This window comes from Rhinoraja longicauda, chromosome 16 (genome assembly GCF_053455715.1).
Source record: "Rhinoraja longicauda isolate Sanriku21f chromosome 16, sRhiLon1.1, whole genome shotgun sequence".
Lineage (NCBI taxonomy): Eukaryota > Metazoa > Chordata > Chondrichthyes > Rajiformes > Arhynchobatidae > Rhinoraja > Rhinoraja longicauda.
This window is the reverse complement of record NC_135968.1, coordinates 19,416,510-19,436,065: the sequence shown is the minus strand read 5'-3', so window position 1 is coordinate 19,436,065 and position 19,556 is coordinate 19,416,510. Positions and strand designations below refer to the sequence as shown.

At 43.6% G+C, this 19,556-nt stretch overlaps 1 protein-coding gene across 4 annotated transcripts in view; it reads right to left on the bottom strand.

Moving 5' to 3' along the window:
* The window catches only part of LOC144601322 (ectonucleoside triphosphate diphosphohydrolase 4-like), a 48,466-nt gene extending 29,210 nt beyond the window's left edge, over positions 1 to 19,256 (bottom strand). For 3 of the 4 annotated variants that reach the window (XR_013548291.1, XM_078413364.1, XM_078413366.1), the window contains exons 1-6: positions 19,123 to 19,256; positions 17,549 to 17,717; positions 15,020 to 15,199; positions 3,950 to 4,155; positions 1,329 to 1,479; positions 110 to 213 (exon numbers count right to left, since the gene is read on the bottom strand). Coding sequence is in view for 3 of the 4 variants with exons in the window: in XM_078413364.1 (XP_078269490.1) it covers positions 110 to 213; positions 1,329 to 1,479; positions 3,950 to 4,155; positions 15,020 to 15,199; positions 17,549 to 17,610 (703 nt within the window). In the remaining variant the exon portion in view is untranslated. The remainder of the gene's footprint in view (positions 1 to 109; positions 214 to 1,328; positions 1,480 to 3,949; positions 4,156 to 15,019; positions 15,200 to 17,548; positions 17,718 to 19,122) is intronic. The other variant, XM_078413365.1, reaches the window with a different exon arrangement.
* Between the last annotated feature and the right edge of the window lie 300 nt (positions 19,257 to 19,556).

Here is a 19,556-nt window from a genome sequence, read left to right as displayed (position 1 = left end):
CTGTACAGACAACACTCGAGGTCAGGATCAAACCCGAGTCTCTGGCCCCGTAAGGCAGCGACTCTACCGCTGCACCACTGCGGCACCCTTATAACTCTATGAAACGCACCTTCTTGTTTACCGGATATCACTTCGGCATGAGACTCAGAAAAAAGGAAGTCAAATTCTTTCGGCACGTTTGTGTAGAGCTCCTGGAGAATGGCACCCTGGTGACTGGGGAGAGGAAATATATTTAAAGTCCAATCTGATTTCCATCCAACATTGTGTCACTTTCAAGCAGAGCCCTGGAAGCAGACAACCCCCCCCGGCAAATCCTCCTGGTTAAACCAGAGCAAGTAGTTTAATGGCAAGTTACCAGTGGTTTCCCGTAGCGGGAGATTTCATTCCCCCCACTCTAATGCCATAGGTTTAGGTTTATTATTGTCACGTGCACCGAGGTACAGAGAAAGCATTTGTGAGAGAAAAAGACCTGTTTCCAGTTTAATTTAGTTTAAAGATATAGCATGAAGTTCATGCCGACCATCAATCACCCGTTCACACCAATTCTAGTTATCCCACTTTCTCTTTCCCTCACACACAGGGGGTAATTTACAGAGGTAAGTTATCTCACTTTCTCTTCCAACACACCAGGGGCAATTTTACCGACAAACCCACATGCCTTTGGGATGGGGAAGGAAACCGGAGCACCCGGAGGAAACCCGCGCGGTCACAGGGAGAATGTGCAATCTCCACACAGACAGCACCCAAGGTTAGGATTAAATGCGGGTTTCTGGCACTGCGAGACAGCAGCTCTACCAGCTGTGACACATTTGCAATTGGATAGGGATGTCATGGGATTGAATAGGGAATGGCTCTCTGGCTGGATACTGAAGGACTGTGGTATCAATGGAACCCTATCCTACCAAAGAACAACAGCCCGAGAACATTGTCCAGAACTGCAGGTTTCCCAGCAACAGACTCGATGTTCATTCATGCATGCTAATTTGCATGCTACATTTTTAATATACTTTTTAAGACTGGATTGAGCACCGTCGCAGAAGCCAGGTGCACGGACCGGACTGGACTTTGGCACCAAATGGCACCAAAGCCAGATGGCTCTTGTATGCAGTCACAGTGGACTATTTCTATACAGTCTGTACGAATCAGGGATTGTGCTTAGGTATGGTGATACTTTACGGAACTGTAGGCAAAAAATGGATTTCACTGTAAGTCTCTGCACATGTGATAATAAAGAACCAGTGCAATTGACATTATGTGACATTGAAACAAGACCTGATATTTAATTTGCAGAAAAATGCAGTGAAATCCCTCAAACTCAGAATCTCTACCTTTCTGGTAGAAGTCTCATGCCTGCTGTACAAAGGATGTACAATGGTGTCTCTTTGTGTTTTGCAACTGGGACATGGTCAGCAGCAAAGTGTAGGAGAGGACGGAGATAATTCATGGTTTTATCTGGGGTGGAGGCCAGGGTGGAGATACCTGAAAAACAATGGCAACGAACATTTGTTGAATACCGATTAAATACTACAAAACACATTAACAAGAGGTCAAACATATTCAGAAGTGAACCGCAATTACTTCCAAGAGATATTTAATGCTGCAAAAAGATACAAAGTGCTGGAGTAACACAGCGGGTCAGGCAGCATCTCGGGTTGTTTCAGGCTAAGACCCTTCTTCAGACTGATTGGAGGGGGGTGGGCGGGGTGAGAAGAAAGCCGGAAAAGGGGAGAGACAGGAAATAGGTCAACAAAGGCGATGGAGGTCTTGACAGGCAGATGGTTGGACCACAGGCCAGAGATAAGAACAGAAGGGGTCGAGACAGGTTTAAGGAGTTGCAGATTGTGAAGCCAGAGAGGATGAAAGTAGAGGGGGAAGGGGGGTGGAGAAATAGTCCAATGGGGAGGGAAGGCAGAGGGGGAAAGGAGGGCAGAGGAGGGGTTGAGGGGAAGGAAGGGTCAGGGGGCATTAGTCAGAGGTCACCTAAAATTGGAGAATTCAACATTCATACCATTGGGTTGCGAGCTGCCCAAGTGGTATAAAAGATGCTGTTCCTCCAGTTTGCGTTTACGGCAGAGTGAGGCCACACACAAACTGGAGGAACGGTCACCTATCCACATTCACCAGAGATGCTGCCTGACCCGCTGACTTACACCATAATTTTTTGTCTTTTTTTATCATCCCACATTTGCAGTTTATTGGATCTACACAATAGTTAGTGTCAGCTGCAGCAGCACTTTAAGGAAGAAGGGGTTATTTCTGGGGAACAAACCGGCCATTATATGGCACAGATTAGCCCTGTATGATTAATTTAGCATTTGCTTAATCAGATATGGCACAAACAACATTAGGCTAGCAACATTGAAATTGATAGGCTTGATAGAACCCCCTTAACTGTATCCACCTATCACTTGCCAAGCTTTGTCTGCCCCCACCCCCCGCTCTCTTCCCGCCTTCTCCCCTATGCCACAATCAGTCGGAAGAAGGGTCCTGACCCAAAACATTGCCTATCCGTATCCTCCAGAGATGCTGCAAGACCCGCTGAGTTACTCCCACTCTTTGTGTTCTGCTGCTTTTAATTTGCACAGAAAAGCCCTGTGGGGTTAATTTAATTATATTGCGTTAATATTGCATTACTGCTTTAATATATTGTGTTAATTTAGTATTAACTTCTGCGGACATGGAACAAACAGTATCAGGCCAGCAAAACCATAATGGATAAGCCTGGTAGAATCTTAACAGAGCTGCATTAAAATGGAGACACAGGAGACTGGAGATGCTGGAAAGGAACCCGAACGAAACATCATCTGTCCATTTCCCTCCACAGATGCTGCCTGACTCGCTGTTTCTTCAGCACGCTGCTTTTGTTCACCCATGGCGGCATTAAAACTGCATAGGTGTGAAGTTTCAATGTAGGTTGCTAACCAGAGGGAGGCAGCAGAGCTCCACAGCGTTGAACTCAGTTATTTACTGGGAAGAGAATTCTGTCAAATTCGACATGCTGCAACTGACCGGTTTCTTTGTCGAGCTCTGTAGCTTCGGTCCGGTTACAAACACACACAATACACCCAAGAAATAGGGGAACGCACTATCATCTCGCTGACTTCCCCACCACTTCACGAGATGAATTGTTAGTGAAAGTGAGAGAGCACCAGCTGTGTTCCAACAATTCTCGACAATTTAAGGTGAGGGGGTGGGGGGGGGGGGGGGGAGGAATAGAGACCAAATGGGCAATTTCTTCGTGCTGAGGGTGGTGAGTACATGGAACAAGTTGTCAGAGGAAGCTATAGACAAGCTATTAACAAAACCCCTTCCCGGATTTGCAATCTTAGATAAAATGGCACAATCAATACCTTGGAATAAACATCAATACAGGTCCACCATCGATTTTCCAGCAATTGGAGGTCTGGCACCTACTTAATCCGGACAAAATTATGAGAATGCATTTGTAATTCCTCCCCCGCCCCCCCACCCCGGGAAGTCCCCCTGAAAATGTGGTGTCTTGGCCGGGTGAGGCAACCTCTTAAACGCCACTATTGTTTCTGCCTCCATCATCACCCCCGACAACACTTTCCAGGCTCCCAACACTCTTGTGTAAAAAAAATTGACACCAGAATATCTTACTGCGCCAGAAACCCGAGTTCGATCCGGACTAGGGGTACTGTCTGTGTGTAGTTTGTGTGTTTTCCTGTGACCGCGTGGGTTTTCTCCAGGAGCTCTGGTTTCCTCCCACATTCCAAAGGCATGCAGGTTTGAAGGTTAATTGGCTTCTGTAAGTTGTAAATTGTCCTTAGTGTGCAGGATAGAATTAATGTACGGAGTGATCGCTGGTCGGCGCAGGCTCGGTGGGCCGAAAGGAGATTGCAGTTTCCACACTGTATCCCTAAAGTCTGAAGTCTTTAAACGTTCTCCCTCTTATGTTAAAGCTATTCCCTCTGGTCTTTGACATTACCTGGTTTGATTTTCTTCACCACGGGAGTCCTGTTCTGGTCTTTCATCTGCCTGATGTTGAGGAGATCGTGGGGATTTCCATTGTGCCGAGGCCAAAAGTACACAAATACCCGGGACCCACTGCTTCCACAGTCTATCACCACCCCATAGTTTAGCGCAGCGTCATTGGTATCTGTAGGTTCCATGTCTTCAATTCTGGTCCTGTACCTATGCAAGAGATACGACAACAATCAGCTCTAACGATTCCATTGACAGCAGCACGTTAACGGTACGATGTCACGTGGATTTGATTGCCGTTCATATTAACATTGATATTGCCATTTATATTAACCCTCTTTTGAGAATCAAAATCATTTCTAGTTTGCAGCATCACTCTTGGTAGAAATATCTTCACGTATGAAAATTGAACATTTTTGGTCATTGTTACTGTTAATTTTGCCTCGATGCCTCTAACATTTCATCCTGGCACCTGACTTTCTTCCTTGAATCAGACAGTTTAGTTTATTGTCACATTTACCACGGTAGTGTAAAGCTATTTTGTTATGTTCTATCCAGTCAGCTAAAAGACTATGCTTGATTACAATCAAGCCGTCCATTGTGAACAGATACAGGAAAAAGTGAATAACATTTAGTGCAAGGTGGAGGAATGGAGGAAACAATGATACAATGATCGTAGCGTTCTTCTACTTGCTTACAGAGAGTCACCGCAAGCAACTGCAAATCACACTTGTGCATGTGGCACCCCATGGAACTACTTTGGAGTAAGTGAGAAGAAAGGGAAGTGGGGGAAGGAACTGCAGAAGCTGGTTTACACCGAAGATAGGCACAAAGTGCTGGAGCAACTCAGCAGGTCAGGAAGCATCTCTGGAATAAAAGGAATGGGTGACGTATGGGGTTGGAATCCTTCTTCAGAAGTGAGGGTCTGATCTGACCGGGGCACCAGTGCAAAGGAAGGTATGGGTGGGGGCTAGTGGCAGTTTTCAAGAGTCGGGGCAAATTATAGGAGAGTGGCGAGAAAGTTTGAACTGAGAGAAGCTGAACCCAAAACCATCCTACCATCATCAGCCGTTTCTTATCTAAAGTTTGAAAATGGAAAAAACAACATGTTTAATCTACACGTCCTGGCAATTTGATTAAAGCAATATAAATAGAATAATCTGGACTTCAAACACGCGGTGTCAGGCTGGATATGAAAAGAACCCTTGATCGGCTGCCAGTTTCCATCAGCCTTGAAAACGAAGGTTGACAGTTCATGGGAACGATCTGGTTAACAGACTTCAGAATTAACAATCAAAAACAACGCAGATGCTGATGGCAATAATAAGATCAAGGGCAGCACGTGGAAACACTGCCAGCATTGTCAGCACGGCATTTCCATTGATGGCGAAATGCATTTTCAAAAGGGAGAATTTGACAGTGAAGAATCTGCAGGGCAGTGGAAGAAAGCCGTGGGAGTGGGATTAATTGGCTTTCAAAAACGATTCTGATGGTATAAATGGCCTAGTTCTGCGTTGTATGATTCTATGTGGCAAGACAACAACAATATTTCATTGCAGCTTGGCTACTAGTTGACATCTGTCAATTGGTATGGCAAACACATGTACATTAAGAGCAGGACAAGGCCATTTGTCCCGTTGAGCTTAGTATCCCATTCAAAAGAGATCATGGTTGATGTGATTGTAACCCCAACTCCACATTCCTGCTTCTCCTCAGAATTGCACGTATAGGTTTGTAGGTTAATTGGCTTTGGTAATTGTAAAATTGACCCGAGAGCGTAGATATGTGTACGGGTTGATTGCTGGTCGGTGCGGACTCGGTGGATCAAAGGACCTGTTTCCGCGCTGTATTTCTAATACTAGAATGCTGTCTGGATTAGAAGATATTAGCTGTAGGTGACCAAATCAGAATCCAGAGTTTGCAGAGCTTGTCACTGGATTCAGAATCTAGTATTCCTTCCAGTGGTCAGGATCTCCCCAAAGGTTCCATCTCTCCTCCCTGATGTTTTCATAAATTTATTAGTTCATAATTGTAGGTTAATTGGCTTCTGTAAATTGTAAATTGTCCATAGTGTGTAGGATAGTTCTAGTGTATGGGGTGATCACAGGTCGGCGAGGACTTGGTGGGCCGAGGAGCCTGTTTCCACGCTGTATCTCTAAAGTCTAAATATCTCTTTTGAACTTTCCACCTCTCGGTTCAAAACTAAGGCTTGTGATATTTGACACTTCTACCCTGGGGAAAAGATTCTATCTATCCTTTCCATACCTCTCATAATATCAGGGCTTCTTTGGACATCATTAAGTAAGAATAATGCAAGAAACCAGTGTGCATATCTCAGTTTCATCTTAGTTAATTCCCTGAGTTTAATGGGGGAAAAAAAAAAGAGACACCATTAAGATTCCACTAACAGTCTGGGTGTCATACATGGAGATGTTATAGTTAATAGAAAAAAGCATTCCGACTCGAAACATCACCTATCCGTGCTGGAGAATGGACAACCAGCCAGCAGGTATGTGTCGATGGCGCTTTTACGTGCAATTAGGATACCAAGAAGATGGTTATAGTGTGTGATTTGTAGAATAGCTACAGCAAAATCAAAGGACTGTGGAAACAGTGTTCCTGGGCTTAAAGTGCGTGGAAAATGGGGGTTGGCAAGTACATCTCCTCTGAGGAGCACTTTGATGCACAAAATTGAGACGGCGGTGTGTGATGAGACCCTGTCAATGCAGCCATCAAGATAACAGCTTCTGAAGGGTTTGTATTAACTAGACAAAAATTGATATTGAATATTGCTTATGAGGATAATGAGTTTAAATCTCCATAGACTGACAGCGTCGCATTAGTAAGTGGTGTCAGAGGGTGACTAGTTGTCCGCAGCCCTTTTCCAACAACTAAATTGCTGCGCCACTTGTATCGAATTTCAACCAAAGCCTATCTTGCCTCTCTAAGTTGTTGGTTCAACGCCACGTTAATTAGTATTTGTTGCCGACAGACTGCAAAACGAGGAGGAATTGCTTCCGATTGCTCTCATTAGATCATTAGAAATTGAGTGTGTATTCACTGGTAACAGTGTTTATGCTCAACATAATTTGTTTGTGTAAGCAGAAATTTCACTTTCCTGTTGCTGCATGAGAAATTCTATACTCTTTGGTCACAAGATGTTGTTCAGTATTCAAGCAAATCACATTATGTGCAAGGAGACAGACCTTATCTGCACATTTTCCTTCAATTTGGCCAAATTATCGCACATGAGGGCTGAAGGACTGCTATACAACAAAGTGCCTAGTCCATCAGAGAACACTTAAAGAGCAAAGTAGTGTTAAGTGTGGCGTACATTAGCAAACAAACCAAGAATAATCAATTCAATTGATCATTTTGCTTCTCAGTTCAAATTTTGAAGGAGTAATAAAGGGAGCACAGCAAAAGGAAAACCTTGCAAACCCTAAAGAGACTGATAAGGAAATTTGCAAGGGGCATTTTTACGGTTTTAAATTCTTTCAAAATGTAAAGAAAGGTTTGCCTCAGCCCTGATCCTCTAGCTCCTGCCATCAAACTTACTGTTATAGTGACATAGATTCATACAGTGTGGAAACAGGCCCTTCAGTCCAACTTGCCCATGCCAAAAAACAGATCCCATCTACACTCGTCCCACCAGCCTGCATTTGGCCCATATATCCTTCTAAACCTGTCCTATCCACGTACCAGTCTAAATGTTTCAATAATACCTGCCTCAACTATCTTCGCCGGCAGCTCATTCCATACACTCATCGCCTTGTGCAAAAAGGTTACCCCTCACGTTCCTATTAAATCTTTCCCCCCTCACCTTAAACCTATGTCCTCTGGTTCTCGATTCCCCTACTTTGGGTGTTTACCCAATCTATTCCGCTCATGGTTTTGTACATCTCTATAAGATCATCCCTCATCCTCCTGCGCCCCAAGGAATAAAGTTCTAGATTGCTCAACATCGTGGTAAATCTTCCCTGCACCCGTTCCAGCTTGATAACATTTTCCATCTGTTACTCAACTTCTAAATATACTTGTGCAAAGCACAAAGTGGAGTAACTCAGCGGGTCAGTCAAAAATCTGTGGAGGGAATGGGCAGGCAAAGTTTCAGTTTGGCATGCTGCCCGACCCACTCAAGATTCCAGCATCTGCAGTTCCTTGTGTTTCCAAATATATTCCCCTGTACTGTGCTATAATCATGGGCCGTGGCCACCAGTTCCTTCTTTCTGAACGCTCTTTTACCACCTTCTAAAACCTGTGGCCATTTTTAATACAAGCTGGTCGCATTTAGACTTTTGATATCAGCTTAATTGTTTTTCTCTCATCATTTTCGATCTTGGCAGCTGTTTTCCATGACAAGCATTAATCAATGGTTCAAAGGGTGGCACGGTGGCACAGCAGTAGTGTTGCTGTCTTACAGCACCAGAGACCAGGGCTCGATCCCGACTAAGGGCGCTGTCTGTAAGGAGTTTGTACTTTCTGCCTGTGACCTACATGAGTTTTCTACAGGATCTCCAGTTTCCTCCCACACCCCAAAGACGTACAGATCTTTAGGCTAATTCGCTTTGGTAAAATTGCAAATTGTTCCTAGTGTGTAGGGTAGTGTTAGTGCGCGGAGATCACTGATTGGCATGGACCCAGTAGGCTATATCCACGCTATATCTCAAAACTAAACTAAACAATGTTTCCCAATTGAGAAGATCAATTGAAAGACTGTCCTCTGCTATCCATGCAGAACTCAAACTCTGATTTCAATTTATCTAACATAAATTGAACATATATCTACAATATACTCCATGTCCAATGACAACACTCTCATGACCTTGCAAAGACCTTGTAAGAATTGAAGGCATAGTTATCAATTTAACAGCCTGACAGGACCAATAGTGCATTCAGCAATTCAGACACTTACAAAATGTTTACCAAACATTTAATTTTTAAATAAAAAGCCATATCTGCATTCAAAGAATTTTTTAGAATTTAATTGGAAAGCTGGCAAATGACAGTTCAATAATGACAACACCTCATGCTTACACAGAAATATAATGGCGACGTTTATAGGCAAGTCTGTTGTAAAATTTGTGGATGAGCACAGGGCCGAATGCCAACAATGTAGCCATCATGCCTTCCCCTACAGAAGCAATTACTTAGTTCACAACACCAATTTCAAAAACTGTGACATTTCCCATGGCCAGAGTTTGCTCTTAAAGCAGAATTAGAAGCTCCATTCAACAACAAGCATGGTACCTTCTTACAGCATAAGACCATAAAACATAAGAGCAGAATTAGGCCGTTTGGCCCAGCGTGTCGAATGAGTCATGGCTAATTTAGTTTTCCCTCTCCCCATTCTCCTGCCTTCTCCCTGTAACCTTTGACGTCCTTATTAATCAAGAACCTATCAATCTCTGCTTTAAAAATACCCAATGATTTGGCCTCCACCACCCTCAAATTCCTTATCATCTCCATTCTAAAGTTACGTCCTTTTATTCTGACGTTGTGTCCTCTGGTCCTCGACTCTCAGCAGGTAAACCCAAGAAATGAGAAAACTTAACCTCTTTCACTCAAGCCCCATATAGGTCCTGAAGGATCAGAAAGCGTTCAGGATAAAGCAGCTTATTTATTTGGTAACTCATCCACCATCCTAAACATTTACTTCTTTCAATGGCACACTCTGGCTGCTGGTTATCATCTTAAAAAAGAATGTAGTTACTTGCCAAAGGTTCTTTGAGTTTGACAGTAAGAATATTTATTCCCCCATGGTGAAAATATCAAAGACTAGAGAGCATAGTTTTACGATGAGAGGGGAAAAGTTTAAAGGAGAAGTGCGGGGCTAATTTCTTTCTCCGCTTCGAGAGCAGTGGGTACCTGGAACGTGCTGCCAAGGGTGGTGATAGAGGCAGATATGACAGTGATGTTTAAGAGGTACATATACAGGGAATGGAAGGAAATGGATCATGTACAGGCAGATGAGATTGGTTTATCATGGCATCATATTCGGCACAGACATTGTGGGTTGAAGAGTCTGTTCCTGTACTCCACTGTTCTATGTTCAGACTCAGCACTTTTGACAATTACAAGGGAAAGCACAGCAATTACTTGGATAGACACAAAGTGCTGAAGTAACTCAGCAGGCCAGGGAGCACCTCAGGAGAACATGGATGGGTGACAATGGATGGTTACAATCCACAATCAGTCTGAAGAAGGATCCTGACCTGACATGTCTCCTATCCATGTTCCCCGGAGATGCTGCCGGACAGGCTGACTTACTCCAGCACTCTGGGTCTTTTTTTTTTTGTAAACCAGCATGTGCAGTTCCTTGTTTCAGCAATTACTTGGGATCACTGCTTCATAACCTCCAAGACAGATATCACTTAGGTTGATACTGCCTTTCCTTTTTCATCAGTGATTGAATTTATGAAACTTGTGCAAGAACTTTCTGGAAACCAAAAGGATTGCAGTGATTCAAGAAGGCCCCACTATCCACCACTCCTTCAGGGCAACAGATTTTGCCCTCTTTGATGCTGTGCAATGCAACCAAGAATGACGCCAATGGTCATTCTTTCCTTAAAGAACTCTCAAGATAGTGGAGCTCTTGCTGATTAAGTGGACGAGTAAGCAGTTTAAGAGTGGCATGACTGTAGGGATGAATATCCCATGTTGGTTTTCCCAGTCAATTTATAAATAGGCTTCAATCAGGTGAGAGTGATGCTGCCTCACAACGTCGGAACTTGTAGGGAATTTGCACCTTCTCCCTATGACCTCGTGGGTTTCCTCTGGATGCTCCAGTTTCCTCCTATAGTCAATAGTCAATTTTATTTGTCACATACACATAAATGCACAGTGAAATGAGCCCAAAAAGTACGGTTTGGCCTCTGTAAATTGCCCCTTACGTGCAGGGAGTGAATGCGGAAGTGGGACAACATAGAAGTAGTGTGATTGGGTGATCGGTAGTCAGTGTGGACTTGGTGAGTCAAAGGCCCCCGTTTCCATGTTGTATCTCCAAACCAACAAGGATTGAAATAGAAAAGCTCTACTTTTTCTTCAGCTTGGGAATATTTATAATAAAAGTTTTGCTAATGGGAAAAAAAAATAACAATTGAGAAAGTGCAATGTTGTAGCCTTGGAGAATAGCTTTGAAGTTGGTAGATTGCAAATGTATTAAATAACGTACAGTATGGGGGGAAGGAGATGGGAAAGAGAGGATAAAAATCTTAAAATAGAAAAAAAAAATGAAGGCTAAAAGAAAGATGGGAAGGAGATTGTTATCAAAACAGTTGGGCATCAGTCATTGCTGCAAATATGAAGTACAGCACGTCCTGTACTCAAGACTGAATTGGTACTTTTTTTCCCATAGTATTATGGAGCTGCCTTCAATAGGAGGAAACCATTCCCGTCAAGGCAAAGCAAGAAGGTCACTGTCAGATGGAGCCATAAATTGAGCTTGTACATAAACTGTCAGAGTTACGAAGGAAAATAAGTGGCAGAGCACAATGTGTGCAGATTGCGCAAGGAAATGTTTTCGAAACACTAATTTAACAGACCCCAAAATAGGCCGCCCCTTTTGCAAGAGCCGAAGAGATAATAATAGTTAATATTTAATCGTAGAACCTCTTGATGCTTACATGGCAACGACCAGGAAAGCCTGCAAGCTCAGTGTATGCAATTATCTGAAGAGGTCAGAGTATAATTTCCTTCTATACTTTGGGATAAGGATAGGGAGAGTTGTTTTTAAACCCAATTTACATTTCCAACGTTTCACAATTCTATTATCTAGCATGCTCACTATATTAGAATTGGTCATTTAGAACATGGTAGGGAACAACTGATTCAATACATTATTGAGAACCAGGATTGAGCTATGTAAATGTTGAACATAATTGGATGTAAATATTTAACACAATTAATTTTATCCCTTGTGTAATTAAGTGAAGGGACATGAATGTGCATGGCATTATTATCTCACCAAGTGGGTTGAAATCCAACGTGTTTGTGAAATCTTCACAAAGAATTATTAATGTCAGCTCCAGATAATGTTATAAGTTCATAAATTCGTAAATTATAGGAGCAAAATTTGGCCATTCGGCCCATCAAGTCTACTCCGCCATTCAATCATGGCTGATCTATCTTTCCCTCAACCCCATTCTCCCCATATCCCCTGACACCCTTACATCAAGAATCTGGTAATCTCCACCTTACAAATATCCATTGACATGGCCTCCACGGTCATCTGTGGGAATTAATTCCACAGATTCACTACCTTCTGACGAAAGAAATTCCTCCTCATCTCCTTTCTAAATGTACATCCTTTTATTCTGAGGCTATGGCCTGTGATCCTGAACTCTCCCACTAGTAGAAACATCCTCTCCACATCCACTCCATCCAGGCCTTTCATTATTCAGTGAGTTTCAATGAGGTCCCCCCCTCATCCCTCTAAACTCGAGTACAGGAAGAGTCACTGAACTCATAGGCAAACCCAACACATCACTGATACAAGGAGCTGCAGATGTTGATTTACAAAAAAAAGACACAGACTGCTGGCAGCATCTCTGGAGGATAGGTGCTGTTTCGGTTAAGGTCGTCACCTATCCATGTTCTCCAGAGATGCTGCTTGACCTGCTGTGTTACTCCAGCACTTTGTCTCTTTTTCCCCCATGCATTGCTCATGGTTACTTGAGGCAAGTCAACTACTCTCCAGAGAACTATCTAATTAGAGGGGAGTGGGGGGGGGGGGAATCTACTTCAGGGAGGGAAGATCCAGAAACAGGACATGTTATATTAAAAAATGTAATGACCAAAGCTATCAACTGACCTGGAGTTAGATCTTTAACTGAAGGAGAATCTTTGGTACATCAGTGGCATCATACCAAATTATCTCACAAACAAAACTAATAGAAACTGCTAATCAAGCCAAAAGGAAACCTAGTTTGAAAGACATTTAAGAAATCTTGACACAGAGTTGATATATTGCTTTTGGTTCAGCAGTTTATAGAATGTCCTACAGGAAAAAGGAATAATCCCAGCAAGTTTTGATAGCAATCGCTGATTGAATCTTCTTTGGCTGTCTTTTGTCACAAATGATAAAAGGCCTGATTGAGTTCCTGCAATGTGGAAGCTTTTCATGGGAATAGAATGACTAACAATGACTGAACAACTTGGCAGAAGGCTGCATCTGGGCTGTAGATAGAGCAAGATTGTTACAAATCTTCTTTGACAACTTATGGGCAGCGATCCCGAGTTACAGCCAGGGTTTTAACTTCTAATATACCAGATAATTTAAAATTAGCTCACGCATTCAACTGCAATATCTAGATGCGAATCCAATCAAACTCATGCTGACAGGATTTTTCTCTTTTCTTTTTTCCTCTACATTCCTCTGCCCAGATTCACAATGACAATTTATGTATTATTGGATTTTTACAATTATCAAAATGCTTTCTGAAATTAATTTGATTCACAATCTTTTCTTCTCAGAATTTGCAAGGTCAAAACAAGGATTCAACTAAAACAAACACTTAAAATTGCATCTTAGTGTTTTACTCAGGATTCCAGCAACTTTAGTTCCTTGTGTCCCTCTTAAAATGACACAGGTTAACTGATAAATGTAATTGTTTTTGTCCCACCCCCTCCCCTGACATCAGTCTGAAGGGTCTTGACCTGAAACGTCACCCATTCCTCCTCCTCTCCAGTGATGCTGTCTGACCCGCTGAGTTACTCCAGCATTTTGTGTCTACCTTCGATATAAACCAGCGTCTGCAGTTTTTTTCCTACACAATGTAATTGTCCTATGTTGAAATATCTATCGATACTTATGAATTAAAACTTGGGACTGTAAAATGGCGCCTCTTGCATATGGACTCAGTGGGTTGTTCTGTACATTCTGTACTGACCGGGGCAATTGTGCTTATGTATTGGGATAGTCTTGCTGAGCTGTATGCAAAAAATATATTTCACTGTACCTGGTACACGTGACAATAAAGAAACCATTGAACCTCTGACCCCTTTAACATTTTTCAACTCTGATAACACAGGAAGTGCACAGAGCACACATGACAACAAGGGGAGAGAGAGTGCAATAAAATGGGCTGTCAAAAAAAGATAAAGCAGTGAAAGAAATGAGGATGTGCAGGGAAAGGCTATGGATATAACTTTTTTCATTACGACCATTAAATTTTCCACCTACAAAAAGACAGAAAAAAATCAGCAGGTCTAGCTAGGTCTGTAAATGCTCACATTATCTCCTGACAATGGAACCTTCTGCCCAGCCTTTCGCTCTGTGTTAAGTAAATCATGTCCAAAGATTTTGTTATACCATTACTATATGTCTATATACTAAAACTCTTGTTTGTTTGTTTGTTCCTGAACTATTGCCAAAACGGTACACAATTTTAGGCCCATCTTACTCGCCATCGTCCCGTTGGTGCTAATGGAAGAAGTTTCATTGAAATCGGTGTTATATTTTTTAAGTTATTCCTATTTTAAAGTTTAAATTTATCTCCTAGGGAGGGAGGAGGGAGAAGTGGGGTTGAGGGGGATGGAGTGTGGGGAAGGGTGGGTGGAGGGAAGGAGGGTGGAGGGAAGGAGGGTGGAGGGAGGGGGAGGAGTGGGGGGAGTGGGAGAGGAAAGGGTGCTGCACCAATGCAGAAGAGGTTTGGGCCCCAAAGGGTCCACTTGGTCTAGTTTGTTATTAAAAATGAGGCAAAAATGATAGGAGACAAAATAAAAATCAACCATGGTACAACTAGCACATCTGCACCACATTTAGCCCCTCAATATTTTAACAGAACAATCTGTGAAAGGGTTAAAAAGCTCAGTTAAAAGTTACAAATATCAAACATCTCTTTTGCATCATCAAATAGTGCTGTGTGAACTCTAAAGTGGTCTTGCTTGTGTGTTTCAATTGAATAATGGCACTTGTGACAACATAGCACCCCCCAATGACTGAAGTGGGAAGTGCTCACTGTATCTCGGTACATGTGACAATAATAAACCAAGACAAATACCAGGTGATCAGTCATGACCAGTTACTTGTACAGTTGTTATGACATTGGTGATTTCATTCAGTTCTACTGACCTTTCCAGCTCTTTGTCCTTGAGTTGTGGTCTCCAATGCTGATATTCCATGAAAATAAGAAGAAAGACCAAACAAAATGCCACGATGGCACCGGCCAATGCCACCTTCTGCCTGGTCGTGATGACTATGGGCGAGGCACTGAAATGCCACGATGCAGGGAGCAAACAGGAAAAACAAACTCTGAAAGGAAATTAAAAAACGATGCTTTAATTCTCTTTTAAAAGTATTAAATAAAATGACAATTAACCCCTCATCATGTCACAATGTCAATCAGAAATGTGTATTGCTTTTCACGTTCAAATAATTGTAATACAGGCAACACAATAGACACTTTTTGGACAACAAGCTCCCACCTGTGAAACCTAATCAGGTTTTTCAGCTGCTGATGGCAAATAAATGATCAGAAGACAAAGAGAACTTGCCTATTTTCCATTGAATAGTGCTACTGATTTTTACTTATTATCTAGGAAAGAAGGAAAATGTAATCCTTATTCAATGTTGCAAATGAAACACTCCCTCTCATGCTGTGCACCATTCCCGATAAAGTGCATGCAAGTGCTTACTTGGGTTAAGTGCTTGTCTCTGGGGTGGGACATGAATATACTGCTTTCCAATTTAGAGCATGTACTAGCTGAAGCATTGCACTTTTCGGATAAAATCAAATAGATAATCTGATAACTTTTTTTTTTGGAAGCATTCAGATTCGTTTACAAGCATACCGCTTATAATTGGACAATACAACCAAATCTCAAGACTCTTAATTCTTAAACAATTTATTAAGGAAAGACACAAAATGATTGAGCAACTCAGCGAGTCAGGCAGCATCCCTGGAGAACATGGATAGGTGACGTTTCGGGTTGGGACCCTTCTTCAGAACCTGAGGCGATTTTTCAGTGGAGCAGTCAAAATGCAGAAACAAGGAAATGCAGATGCTGGTTTGCCTATGAATTGAGAAGATTTCACAGTAGAGCAATCAAAATGTAGAAACAATGAACTGCAGATGCTGGTTTACCAAAGAATTACCTTGTATACCATTTAGTAACATTGGTGTTGTATGTTGACTTTTTTAGCATTGGCAATCTTTGGATGGTAGTTCCCTGAGATATATCACAGCAGCACCATTTTGAGCAGAGTTTTACTGCTCTCGCAGTCCTCATGACTCACCCTCAAAGACAATCATGCTCCAACTTTCTTCATCACAGAAAAGCGAAGTATTATTGTAAGCATAATGATGTCTGTCAGAATCATACAAGAGCCTGCACCGTGAAGAAAGTTCTCAATTATATTTTAGATTTTAGAGATACAGCACGAAAGCAGGGCCTTCGGCCCACCAAGTTAAGCGCCAAACAGTGATCACCCCTAGTATTCACACTAGCACTATCCTACAACCAACAACCCTGTACATATTTGGAGTGCGGGAGGTAACCAGAGGATCCGGAGAAAATTCACATGGTCACAAGGAGAACGTACAAATCCCATACAGATAGCACCCGTAGTCAGGATCACACCCGGGTTGCTGGCACTGCAAGGTCGCAACTCTACTATTGTGCAACTGTGCCGCCCTAATAGCAAAACCAGGAAACACTTCCAATTTTCCAGCTTTACGTGTGTATGTCAATAAACACAGCATTTGAATCATTTTCAAAGCCTTGGACCCTTTTAAAGTAAAGAATGGAGAAGATAGTTCAATGACACATATCGATAAAAACTGCTGGATGTATTAGGATCCCACACGGATAGTATCAGCTGTTTACTTCCAGCCAGGAAGCTGGACCCACTGAAATAGACTAGCATTACACTAGAAATAGACAGTTTACAGTATTGCACTGTGCACCATTTACTGTTCTATTGCATCACCCATTCCATTTGTGAAAATGTAAAACCAGCTATTCATTTTGTTTCAAAATGTTTCTTCGCACCCACACATTCCCTCTTCTTTATGTCAGTTAATCAGCATCCCACTGAGAATCAGAGATCAAGTCGGCCCCAAATATTTGTTGGCATTGAAAATTAAAGACTTTTGTTCTTTCACAAACTAAGTTGCTGGAATTTTAATTCCTGAGTGGCGAGAGTAGAGTCATACAGCATGGAAACAGGTCCTTCAGACCAACCTATCCATCCTGACCATCTAAGCTCGTCCCATTTACCAGTGTTTGGCCCATGTCCCTCTAAATCTTTCTTAGGTCCACGTGTCTTTTAAATGCTCTGGTAGTTTTTGCCTGAACTACCTCCTCTGGCAGCTAATTCCAAACACCCACCATCCTCTGAGTGAAAAAGTTGCCTCTCAGGTTCCTTTTAAATCTTACCCATCTCACCACAAACAATATCCTCTTGTTTTTGATTCCCTTACCCTGGGTAAAAGACTCTGTTCATTCTCCCTTTCTATTCCCCCGTGATTTTATACACATGGATTGAGTGAAAAAGGCAAACAATATATTGAACTTCAGTTGTCAATTCTGGTTGGCCTCAGGATCATTAAAAAAACTGCAGTACAGAAAGATCTACCTTCTGAAGTGTTACACAACTTACCTCGCCATATGGTAAAGGCACAACTGGTAGAGAGGAGGGACTAGACCACGTAGCTTCTGCATTAGGCTCTGTGCAAGTGAACGTCACATCTCGAGTCGATAGGTACACATTGCTGATAGCGTGACTCAGGGCCGCCTGCTTTTGATATCGGCAACTCCTGTGGTTAGCTCTTTAGCAGAGGGAGAAAAATATACAGAGAGTGAAAATGTTGGAACGTAGTAGAATATTACCAACAGATCATGTTGAATAGCCAGCAAAAATATACTAATGCACTGAAAAGTGGCGCCTGATTTTTCCACGTAATTCCATTTCCTCCCAATATCTTAAAGCCCTCAAACTACTATCTCCCCTCCCCCCCACCCAACCCTTCCAGCTCATTCTCCCACTATCCATATCCCCAACCTGCTCACTCCATTGCCCTATCTGACTCTGACCCCCCCACCCTCCATTCCTTTCCCCAACCTGATCAAGCCCCTCTAAATGAGGGTTCCAACTTGAAAGAGTCACCTATCCATGTTCTCCTGGGATGCTGCCTGACCCATTGAGTTACTCCAGCAGTTTGTATTGTGTCTATCTTTGGTATAAACCAGCATCTGCAGTTTTTTGTTATCACATTCCTCATTCTATGCCTATCCATGCCCTAAAATCCCTCTCTATACTTGCCCTGACTGTTCCCAATCCCATCCAAATTCATCCCCATACCCCCACCCTGCCACCTCTATAACCACAGCTCTGACCCCTCTTCCTAACTCTGTTCTAATACCCTTCCACCCGAACAATCAAATCGCACCCTACCATCTCCCCCTCCCTACAATCTTCCCTCTGACCCCCCACAAAACCCTCTCCTTACCTCCTCCCACCCTCTCATTCTTCCCTCACTTCACCCCTCTCCCTCCTCACACCTCCTCTGCCTAAACCCTCCCCCTCAACCTACTCTCTTCCAACCCTTCTCCCGTACAACTCTCTCCCCTCACCCACTTCCCTCGCCCACTTTCCTCACCCTCACCCACTTCCCTCTCCCTCACCGCCTCCCTCTTTCCCACACCCTCCTTCTTAACCCCCTCCCTTTACTCACCCATGACCCCTTAACTCTCCTCCCCCTCCCCTCCCCTCTCCCCTCCCCTCTCCCCTCCCCTCTCCCCTCCCCTCTCCCCTCCCCTCTCCCCTCCCCTCTCCCCTCCCCTCTCCCCCCTCCCCTCTCCCCTCCCCCCTACCCTCTCCCCTCCCTCCCTCCTCCTTCCCCCTCTCCCCTCCCCTCCTCTTTCCCTCCTCCCCATACCTCTCCTTTCCCCCTCCCCTCACCTCTCCTCCCCCCCTCATCTCTCCCTCCCCTCATCTCTCCCCATCCCCCATCTCTCCCCACCCCCCATCTCTCCCCACCCCCCATCTCTCCCCACCCCCCATCTCTCCCCCCTCCCCCTCCCCTCCTCCTTTCCCTCCTCCCCATACCTCTCCTTTCCCCCCCCCCTCATCTCTCCCCCCCCTCATCTCTCCCCTCCTCATCTCTCCCTCCTCTTCCCCTCACCCTACCCTACCCTACCCTTTTCCTCTCCCACGGCGCCCCTGCCCCCTACCTGCCCCCCGGCGGCCCCGGGTCTCGCCAAGCCCATTCACCGACCGGCAGCCACGCAGCCACGGCGACAGTTCAGCCGCTGCCACAAAGTGTCGCGAATCCCCTCCAATCCGCTCTCCGGCAACGGTTGCCGTGGACAACCATTGAGGGAAGCCCAAGCAGAGCAGCGGTGAGAGGTTCCACTCCGCTCAAATGTTTTATTTCTGGTTTAATTGCATATTTTATGATGAACTTGAATTTGGAGTTGTTTATTTGTGATTGGTGTTCAGTCTAATGCACGTTGGAGAAGTTGCTCATGAGGTGAAATTGGAACTATTGGCATATTTATCTGTGTAGGAAGGAACTGCAGATGCTGGTTTACACCATTTTACATACAAAATGCTGGAGTAACTCAGAGGGGCAGGCAGTATCACTGGAGAGAAGGAATGGGTGGTG